The sequence below is a fragment of the Triticum urartu genome, chromosome 1 (assembly GCF_003073215.2).
Source record: "Triticum urartu cultivar G1812 chromosome 1, Tu2.1, whole genome shotgun sequence".
NCBI classification, from domain to species: Eukaryota; Viridiplantae; Streptophyta; class Magnoliopsida; order Poales; family Poaceae; genus Triticum; species Triticum urartu.
The window spans coordinates 16752852-16763872 of NC_053022.1; the positions used below are offsets into that span (position 1 = coordinate 16752852).

The window sequence follows — 11021 nt, forward strand, 5'->3', positions numbered from 1 at the left end:
CTATGTTTCCACATAAAAATTTCCATTTCCACTTCCGTTTTGAAAATTTCCGTTTCCATTTTCATATTTCCTTTCAGTTTTCATTTTTCCTACGAAAAAGCAAAAATTTCCACTCCATTTTCATCCCTGTAAATGTCCACTCTTTCCATCCCTAGTTGTCCGGCCGTGCTGAAAGCCTATATTTCCTTATTATATCTGCCACGATTGCCATGACAGAAAACTAAACATGTATATAAATTGAGTAAACTGGATGTAAATGAATTGAGTAAACTGGATGTAAATGAGCGAGGTGAGACTATTTAATACGTGAATTAACCTTCAATTGAAAATACAACACGAGCTAGTTTGTTTAGCTTTATATACGCATAAGGCATGACGCTGGATTAGGCCCTATAGTCCATCAAGGACCAGAAGACCTTCACTTGAAGCTTGGCAGTACCACAAGAGATCTCCCTTTTCTCTTCACCACGGTGTCGTGGTGTGAATTCAACTTCCCATTCTCTAGTAGCAGCAGCAGCACCACCAGGGACTGCAAAGCCAAATGTGAGCATACCATTCAGACGGAGGGTCATGACACGCCGCCGGAGTGTGATAACTGCACGGTCTTCACAAGACACCACACCGTCTTCCTCGCTATTATAAATCACAATCCTAGGCTCAATGCCCTCTATGCCAGCCACGATCTTTCCACAAAAACTTCCCTCGAGTAACTTGATCTCGAACGTACCCTCGATAGCATTAAGAAGAGTTGCATACCTCACGTCCACAACACTAAACCAGCTCTCAAGAGTTTGATGTGCAACAGCAACCTTTTCGTCTCTAGGCAGAACTCGTCCATCAATCATAAGCAAACCCTTGCTGATTTGCTCGCTTAGAGGCTCTTCACCAACCTTGATTTTAAGATCTATCTCCAGATATATGAAATCAAGTAATACCAGACCTCGACCTGGGCCAGTTAAGATCAAATTTTCATCCTGTGAAAAGCAATAGCTCAAAAGATTAGATTATGAAAATCCAAATACGGATAAAGCCTGCAACGGAATATACAATAGAGTTACAAACTAAACAAAATCAAGAGGCACATAAGCAGTGATTTTGAAGCAAAGAGGTACGTACCCTTGACTTGATAGGTTGGCAATTGTCCCCGGTGCGGTTAAAGAGGTACATGCACTTGTGGTCGATGCTGTCTCTAGCGATGATAGTGCCATACACATCGATTGGGAAGCCTTTATCCGAGGAGACTATCTTGACAGTAAGTATGTTTGCAGTGTCTTGGAGTTTCAAACGATCTACACACCTCTTGGTGTATCGCATTGGAGGGATAGGCGCTGCGATGTAAAAACAAAAGCATAAGCTAGTTGTGAGGGGCAAAAAGAATTATGTAAAGCATAAAATGCACCGCAGCAGCACGACAAGGATACAATTCAGATTTCCTATTCATATTCATACTGCAAGAAATTCAGTTTTCAAATCATGTTTGCCTCTCGACACAGCAAACTATTCTTGTTTCACTTAAACAGTACAAATCAAATCACTGAACAATAATAGCATAAATAGTTGATGCAAACAACATGAGACAAATAAATAACAAGACGTGGAAAGAATGAAACATTTTCTGTTAAATTTTACAATTAATCAGGCTTTGAGTCTAGGCTTTGAATGCAATTGTTCTAAACATAACTAGATATGCAAGGGAGATTCCACCAACGAGGCTAGCAATCGTGAAAACAACTTGAAAGAAACATACATAAATACATACATACATACATACATACATACATACATACATATATACATACACAGTTGGAAATGTATGCCTTTGAAATAGAATCAGGTCGGGATCTAGGTTTTGATGGCGGACTTACACTCGGCGTTGATGTCGAAGACCGAGAAGTCGTTGAAGGAGTAGCGGGTGTAGACCTTGCGCTTCGTCTTGGGGTCGTGCTCCAGGATGGATGCCATGACCTGCTGGTGCGCTAGGCGTCGCCGCCGGTTCTCCGCCGCCTTCCGCGCCTTCTCCTCTGCCTCCCGCGCCTTCTCCTTCTCCGCCTCCTCCTCCTCCTGCGCCGCGGCCAGCATCGCCGCCTTGTTAAAGAAGAGGTCCTCCCAACTCAACTCCTCCTCCCCTACGCACGCCATGAATCCCAATTCCCCGCCGTCGCCGTCGCCGTCGCCGCCAAGGCCGATGAAGCTAACCCTAAGTCGCCGTCCACGGTCGAGGCCTGCCCGATTCCTCCTTTTCATTCCTAATCGCCGCTGCTGCTTCGGGCTGGGCCTTATTAATCTTTACGCGAAAGACGGCCCATTAAGCTATAGTGCGCTCCGTTCGGCAGGAGAAGAGAAATTGGATCATATAAGCCACACTTTCCTTCTCCATTTGATAATTTCCCCTCTGGCCCCCGAGATTGACGGGTGGGACCGGAGAAATTGGATCGCACGGTTTTTAGTTTCTGGCCGATATTTTACATCAGCCGGTTTTTAGTTCCATCAGGTTTTATAAAAAAAATGTTCATATATTTGGAAACGTTCACAAATTTTAAAAATGTTTAGAAATATAAAAAATGATCCTATGTTATTATGAATGTTCTAGAAATTTCAAAAGAATATTCATGACTTTTTAAATGAACACGAAAAGCATGTCCTAGATTTTCACAAAAAAAAGCAAGAAAACATGAGAAAAAAATCCGGAAGAAAAGAAAAGAACAATTGCCACGTAACCGTTCACAAAATCAGGTGGAAAAGGTTTTGTGTATGCTCGATTAACAAAGTATTCACCTCTAGGTCCCTCGAAAAAAAAAGGTCCCTAAAATAAAGTATTCACCGCTAGGAGCGGGGAATGGGATATTCAAATTTCAATTTACTCTGTATAGAAATTCCAATGCGTCGCTCACTATCACTGCAAGAGTTTACCGGTTCAAGATCAATACAGAAGGGATTTCGACGGACGCTCGCAGGGGAGGATCAGGAGGTTTGCCCAGGTCCTGCTCCGGTTTCATGGCCGCTTGGTGTAAACCATATTCAGGTATTACTGATCCGCTAATCTCTGAAGCTCTTGCATTGCGCGATGGGGTTATATTTGCAAAGCTAAGAGCATATTCAGTAGATGATGTAGATGTAAAAATAATAGTTTTTCATCTCCGAAATCTCAAAACCCCTCTTCAACAGATGATGTAAATGTAAACTTACATATCCATCACCAGAAGATGTAAAATACAACCCTCACCTCCACAAGATGTACGGTTGTGTGTCAACTGCCTAACCGCTTTTATTTTCCTTCGCCCGCCCGCCAGTCGCCCGCCGACTGCCGCCCGGGCCATGGCTAATTCTTTCGACCCCACCGCCTCCTCCGCCACAGCCGCCCACCCCGTCAGGGCCTTCGACGGCGCGACCACTGTCTCCAATCCCGCATCTGCCTCCACACCGCCGCCTCAGTTTTGCCTCACCCCATCCTGTCACCGTCGTGGTTGTCGCCCCACTACCAGATCCAGCTGCTCCACCGCCCCCGCCCCCGGTTCCGCCGCTGCTCCACCACCACCCGCCTCCAAATCGGCCGAATTGGCCGCTTCTTCGTTGTCGTATGATTTGAGCCCCCCCCCCCCCCACCCCACCGTCGGCGGATTTGAGCCGCACACCCGCCACCGCTGCTTTTCCCCCACCAGACTCGACCTTCTCGCGCCACACAGCCGTCGCCCTGCTGTCCCATCGCGGCAATTCGCCGCTCGATTCAGAATCGCGCAACCGACCATTCGAGCTCCCGCCGCCGCATTCGACCTCCTGGCTCTCGTCGCTTTGCCGTCGATGCACCTTCTTCTGCCGCTCGGTCCACCAACACTCATGCTGACTAGTTTTACATCTTCATTTGCATCATCTATTGGAGTTGTACTTTTACCTCACCAATTTACATCATCGGTTGGAGTTGCCTTTTTTTAAAGATGTAAAATGCACTTTTTGGAGACGTAAAATTTTACATCTGCTGTTTCATATCTTCAAATTTGCATCATCTATTGATGATGCTCTAAGGGGTGATGTGAAAGTTGTGATGGAAACAGACTCCTTGGAGATTGTTAATCTCTAGAATATGTGTCAGTCAATACTGGCGTCTACTCCCTCCGTTCGTAAATATTTGTTTTTTAGAGATTTTAAATGGACTACCATATACGGATGTGTATAGACATATTTTATAGTATATAGATTCACTCATTTTGCTTCGTATGCAGTTACTTGCTGAAATTTTTAAAAAAGACAAATATTTAGAAACGAAGGAAGTATATTGGATGAAATTGGGGAGCTCGCTTCATCTTTTAGTTCCTTCTCTATTCAGCATGTTTTCCGATCAGCAAACTTCACGGCACATTTGTGTGCTAAACAGGCTAACACACCCTTGACGTGACAAAATGCTGGTTGGAGTGTATTCCTAGTTTTCTTGTAGTTAGTCTCCTAGCAGATTCTGCTGGAGCAGTTTTTGTTTTTTGTTTTTTGGGGATTAAAAGGGATTTCATTGCTCAATGTGTGATGAGTTCGTTCCTACAAAGAAGAGGAACATCTACATGCCCAGAGCGCAACCAGACTGCGGTCTGGCCCTCCCAGGAACCGAAACCAGTAAGGGTGTGACTGACAATGTTCTGGTTCCTACTTAGACGAGCAATAGAGTTGTCCCATTCAGCAAAGAGCCTTTTGATTTCCTGAACTAACATCATATGAGGTGCTGTCGAGATTGGGCGACTTGATCAACCTGAGTGCATCCATGCAATCCATCTCAATTATACCGAGAAGACAACTGAAGAGCAAGATTCAAACCCTCGTGGCACGCCAAAAGTTCAGCTTGAAGAGGTCCAGATCAATGTCATATGGAACGACAGGCGAAGAAGATAATGCTACCGTCGTTAGCGCGGATGATCATGCCGGCTCCCGCCAACTACCATCCGTCCACATTCAGCTTGACACGTCCGGCCGGCGGGGTAGACCACTGGAGCATGGTCGTATGCTGCTGCAGCTGTGTTGACTTAATAAAGCGCCCCAAATTTCCATGTAAAAAAAACGTGCAAAGGCACATGGGTTGGCTCATTATACCGATTTCCTCTTCCCGTTTTCCTTTTCTGATAATTTCCTTTTCTTTCGGGGTTTTCTTTTCGGGTTTCTGCTATTTTTTTTAATTTTCTGTTGCCGATTTTCTTTACAGGATTTAATTCTTAATTTTCCATTTTATATTCTTATGGTTTTCCTTTTTATTTATTCTTTATTGTCTGTGTATACATTCTATAATATTCATAAATTTGCAGAAAAGTGTTCACACTTACGTAAAATTTCTTCATACAATTTAATAAATGTTCACCATAAAGCATACATGCAATTGTCAAAATTGTTTGCTTTTTGGCTCAGGACGGCGTCTTGAGACGTCGGCTCTGCTCTATCTCTCTCCCGGAAGAATTTGATGAAGTTCACCTGAAGTAGGATCTGTTTTCTACTGTTTGCTTTGTGATCGGATCAGCAGCTTGGTCATGAGAGCTTTAGGTTCGGAGACTCTCCAGAACTTGTCATCCCCTAGCGACTGAACGTGGGGTTTTCTATCCTCTGGTGGCGCTGCTGTCTGTGAGTTTTTTCTGTCCTCCGGCACCGGGAGCGGGGTGATGAGACGCAATTAACCTGGAACTGCTGGGGGCTTGGGAACGCCCCAGCAGTTCGAGCTTTGCTGGATGTCCAGTGAAGATGCATCCCCAATGTGATGTTCTTGTCAGAGACTCACCTTGATAGTTATCGGCTGGGTGTTTGCGGAAGGGATTGAAGATGGATCACAAAATAGTTTGTATGAGTGATGGTAGAAAAGGAGGTGTAGCTCTTTTCTGGAATAGCCATGTTCGTTGATGTAAAACTTAAAGGAACAACTAATACTAGTTAACGTTTGACTGGTATGTATGGAGAATCTAAATGGAAAAATAAACACCTAACTTAGAGCCGCATGAGCCAGCTCCATCAGGCACATAATCTCCCGTGGCTTCTCAGAGAGATCTGAATGATAAGGTGGGTGGGAACACGAGACCACCTCAGTACATGCAGATCGACTTTCCAAGATGCAATTGATGATTGTGAGCTGCACGATCTTGGGTTCATCGGTGACTGCTTTACATGGTCCAGAGGAAGGATAAAAGAGCGGTTTGATCGTGGATTGGTGAATGATGCCTGGTCCAATTTGTTTCCTCCTGGTGCGTTGGAAAATTTGGAATTCAACCACTCTGATGATCGCCCAATCTTGGTTTATACTGAATACTATAACCGGCCATTGGCAGGTAACCGTGCACAATCCAAGAGATTTGCGAGCTGGCTTCGAGAGGACAGTTTCCAAGTTACAGTTGAGAAAGCTTGGAATGAAGTTGCAGCTGATCCCTTGGTGAGCAGTGTTTACGAGAAGCTTAACAAGATGCATGCTCAGTTTCATGATTGGGACCAACATGTCCTCAAGATACCGAAGAAACGATTCCGGAGAAAATTATGTCGGGGCCGATGAATGATGCAAGTGAGAAGGAAAGAATTCGCTGAGTTGGTAGAGTATCTCATTGAACTTGATGAAATACAAATGATGCAACGGTCTAGAGCAAACTGGGTAAAGTATGGAGATCGTAACGCGAGCATTTTCCAGGCGTTTGCATCAGCGTGGACGAAGAATAATTATGTAAAGAGACTTAAAGATGGAGGAGGGTGTTGGATAGAAGGTATGCCGGAGCTAAACAATCATATTTTAAACTATTTAACTCAACTATTTAGCTTGGAAGTGCAGCACACAGATCCTAGTATTCTGGAAAAAGTGCAACGGGAAGTGACCGAACAAATGAACAATTTCTTGCTGGCCCCGTTCACTGCCGATGATGTTAGATAAGCAGTTTGGAGTATTGGAGATGTAAAGGCCCCCGTGCCAGATGGATTGCACATGATGTTCTTTAAAAGGTATTGGCACTTAATTGGGGAAGATATCACTAAAGAAGTATTGTCGGCTATCAATTCAAGAAAGATTCCTAATGAGTGGAATGATACAACCGTTGTGATGATTCCCAAGATTGACACACCGAAATTGGTAACACAATTTCGCCACATTAGTTTGTGTAGTGTGCTATATAAAATAATCTCCAAGATGTAGGCCTCTATACTGAAAAACATTCTGCCTGAAAATATCTCTCCTACACAAAGTGTGTTTGTGCCAGAAAGAATGATCACAGATAACATCTTGATAGCCTATGAATGTGTGCATAAGATTAAGAATAAATGAGTTGGCCAGACTGGATTATGTGCAGTCAAGCTTGATATGCACAAAGCTTATGATAGGATGGAATGGTCCTTTCTGGATGATATGATGGTCACCTTAGGTTTCGATAAGAGATGAATTGAGATGATGATGGCATGTGTGAGCTCTGTTATGTATAAAGTGAGGTTCAATTCGCAGGAAACATACTTTTTTATTCATACAAGGGGTATTATGTAGGGAGATCGCCTTTCTCCCTACCTATTTATTTTGGGATTTTTATTTTTATGCTCCTCCTTCCTTAGTTCTACTCAGTTTTGCACATGGCCCATAACATTCCTAACTTTTCCCCTCCACCACTCGGCCCATTCTCACAAATGACCAAATGGAACCTTGCCGCTAGGTCAAAGCAGTTGACCGTTACCTCGTGTAGGTACTGATGAGTGGGACCAGGGCTCTTATGACAGGTGGGCCGAGGCCGCTTGTGGCAGGTGGTCCGAGCGATCTTATAACGAGTGGGACCTAGGGCTAGGCTATCACTATTTATCGCCTAAAATAGACCGACCCGCGCGCCCGACCCCCATTTAGCCACCGCTCCCACACAGCCCCCACGTAGCCGCCGCCGCCGTTGTTCCCCCGTCACCTACTTCGTCTGTCTTCCTTGGGAGAGCTCCGATGACGCAGGTACCTTGTGCAGTGTCGTCGCCCTTTGGCCCAATTGATTCAAGGAGTACCAGGTCCTTGGCCATCAGGTAAGTATCAAATCCTAACCCTAGAAACCCTAATTCAACCCCTACTAAATAGTCCTGAAATATCTAGTGAATATGTATAGAATTAGTTGATAGGGCCACTGGATTTAGCAAATTGGAATAATTATTTACCAAATTGTGAACTAATTAGTTAGTTTGGACCCCCTCAATACTGATTTTCGGGTTCAATCAATTCTGCTGGTAGGTCAGTGGTGGAAGAGTGCGATGGAAGAGTTCTGCGCCGGCGATGAGCTCTTGGTTTCAAAGTGCAAGGAGATAAGCTCCTGGCCAAAAAGCTCTCATGAAGCATGCGTTGAATCTAACGTTGGAAGCGTCGGTAGAGGAGGTGATGAAAATGATGCTTGCAGAAAAATGGGTGCTTTCTATTGAAACTATGCTCTGGGCAATGAAGGAGGCGATGGAGGCGTCGGATCCTCAACAGTGAGCTCACTGGCATGAGTACCATTCTCGCCTCTCCTCTCTGAATTCGTAGGTTGAAGGGCCGGCGAATTTGCAGATTACCGAAGTGGTCGACGAGAAGACAGTGGATGAGGACAACATGGAGGAGGAGGAGGAGGGCAATGAGGAAGAGGAGAAGGATAGTGAGGAGGAGGATGTTGCAGACAAGGAGAAGGAGATGGAGGAGGAGGATGTCATCGCTGGTGACCAGGGGGTTTGGAGATCATCGCACACTACTAGGGAAAACCCTAGTAGTAGCACGGGGTTAAGGGCTAGCAGTAGCGTGGGTTCCCGGTGCTACTTCTAGGGTGCTACAGCTAATTGTTAGTAGTAGCGCGAGTCTGACCCCGCGCTACTACTACTTTTGTCTAGCAGTAGCGTGGGGTTGGACCTGTGCTACTGCTAAATAACAACAACGTCGGTTGTTTCCCCGCGCTACTACTATTCATGCATATTTCATTTCTTTATATTTGTACTGTATTTATACACCGCTATACAAAAATTTATACAGTAGCAATGAAGAGGTTGTGGAAGAAACACGGATTATATTAAAGTGGATGGATCCAAGTGACCAAGTTGAATTAGTAGGAAGATATGACGTTGGAACAACACACCGTTATACAAGTGTTGAAGTGTTTGCAACTAAGATGGTCAAGGCTCCTCTCTTTCATGTTTAGAGGAGTCTTGACCATCTTAGTTGCAAACACTTCGAGCGATTTGACTTTAGATGATGCAACAACCTCCTTATATATGCCCCCAATATGCAAATTGGACTTGATAGGCATTTTCTTCATTCGACACTTGTGTGCCATCCTAACATCATATCATTCTACTAATTCAACTTGGTCACTTGGATTCATCCAATTTAATCTAATCCGTGTTTGTTCCATCCCAATGATATAACAACTCATCATTATAATAATGATATAACAACTCATCATCATCGTAGTCTTGTTACTTGTATACTGTGTTGAGTTTTTCCCCGAAGAGGAGGGGTGAAGCAGTACCGTAGAGATAAGTATTTCCCTCATTGAGAACCAATAGGAGCACAAAGCAAACTCCAATGAGCAGCACCTACACAAAAAAAAGCAAATACTTGCACCCAACACGGGCAAGAGGGTTGCCAATCCCCTTGAACTCGTTACTTGCAAGAATTAATTCTGGTAGTGATAGATAGATAATAAAAAGTATAAAATTTCAGCAAGGTATTTTTGGTTTTATATTATTATAAAGGTAAACCCGGGGGCCATAGTTTTCTAATAGTTTCTAGTTGATAGTTTGTAGTTGATATATAACACTTTGATTTAGTATGGTTAACTGAATTAGCAAATATTTAGACATAGTTAATAGTTTTAGTTGGTATATAACACTTTGATTTAGGATAGCTTCTAGGGTTTAGTTGATAGCTTATCTCCCAAGGAGAGCCGACAACTCCCGCATGAAATTCATGCTAGCACTTGCGGGCACCACGCGGCTCCTCGAACCCTGGTGAGCAAGGACTACCGTGCAGGCTTCTATTCTCCTACAACAAGGGCAGACATAGTGGACCTCGTCAACAAATGCCTGGGATGCCAGCTTCTCGCTAAAGCCAACCACTTACCGGCTAAAACCCTTAAAACAGTTGCAATAACATGTCTTTTTGTGGTCTGTGGGGTGAACATTGTTGGACCTTTGCGCAAAGGCAAGGGCGGTAATAAATACCTCCAGTCAAGCTGCCGAGCCGGTCATTTAAATTTCTGTCTAATGTGATTCATTGTTAAGACATATGCCCCATAGCATCATCATGGATAACTGGAAGGACATCACATCGGGAGCGGTCCAAGGTTACTATGAAGAGTGCAACATCAAGATGGACTTTGCTTCCGTGTATCACCCGCAGACCAATGGGCAGGTTGAACGAGCCAAAAGACTTCCTCGGCAATATCAACCCTAGGTTGATCAAATCGCTAGAGAAAGTTGACGGGAAGTGGGTCAAGGATCTCGACTCTGTCTTGTGGAATCAAAGGACTATGCCCAACTGATCTACCAACAACATGCCATTTTTTATGCTTTACGATGTAGAAGCCAGCCTCCCCAGGGACATACTGCAGAGCTGGAGCGCTCTAGATGTGGAAGTTTTTTTCTTTCCCTTTTTACTTTTGTTTGGCATCAAGGTATAGAAAGGTACTCCAGTAGCAGAAAAGTTCAGCAAAAACATAGAATTAACCATCTGCTTAAAGTAGTAAAATATCCTGACTTAAAATCTACTAGATTACAAGTGAAAGCATGGCACTTGGAGAGCATAAATGCAAACATAGTCTTGGTTCGTATAACACAGAATAGGTAGAATAAACCATGATGAAACATCCAAATATTCACTTGCAGCCAGAATCCATAGCATAGTCATCAAAACAACGATACATCTGATTTGCCCTTCTTCAGAAGTTCCACATGAATGTTGTCCTTCGGCCATGCCATGTATATACATCTTCCAATTTATGCCAGCCAATGATATACTACTCCCTCCGTTTCTAAATTTAAGACATTTTAGAGATTTCAATATGGGCTACAAATCGATGTATATAGACATATTTTGGAGTGTA

General features: G+C 43.9%; 1 protein-coding gene across 1 annotated transcript; it reads right to left on the reverse strand.

The window, feature by feature from the left end:
• Positions 1–383: 383 nt before the first annotated feature.
• Positions 384–2244, reverse strand: LOC125532563. Its single transcript, XM_048696581.1, has 3 exons — positions 1866–2244; positions 1117–1328; positions 384–974 (listed from the first exon to the last, which is right to left on the reverse strand). The coding sequence occupies exons 1-3, from the start codon at positions 2242–2244 to the stop codon at positions 384–386; spliced, it is 1182 nt and encodes a 393-aa protein (XP_048552538.1).
• Between the last annotated feature and the right edge of the window lie 8777 nt (positions 2245–11021).

Coding starts and splice junctions, on each gene's coding strand:
- LOC125532563 (XM_048696581.1), bottom strand. CDS start 2,244: ATGAAAAGGAGGAATCGGGCAGGCCTCGACCGTGGACGGCGACTTAGG. Junction 1,329..1,865: donor CTTCGACATCAACGCCGAGT/GTAAGTCCGCCA, acceptor TTTACATCGCAG/CGCCTATCCCTCCAATGCGA. Junction 975..1,116: donor GCCAACCTATCAAGTCAAGG/GTACGTACCTCT, acceptor TGCTTTTCACAG/GATGAAAATTTGATCTTAAC.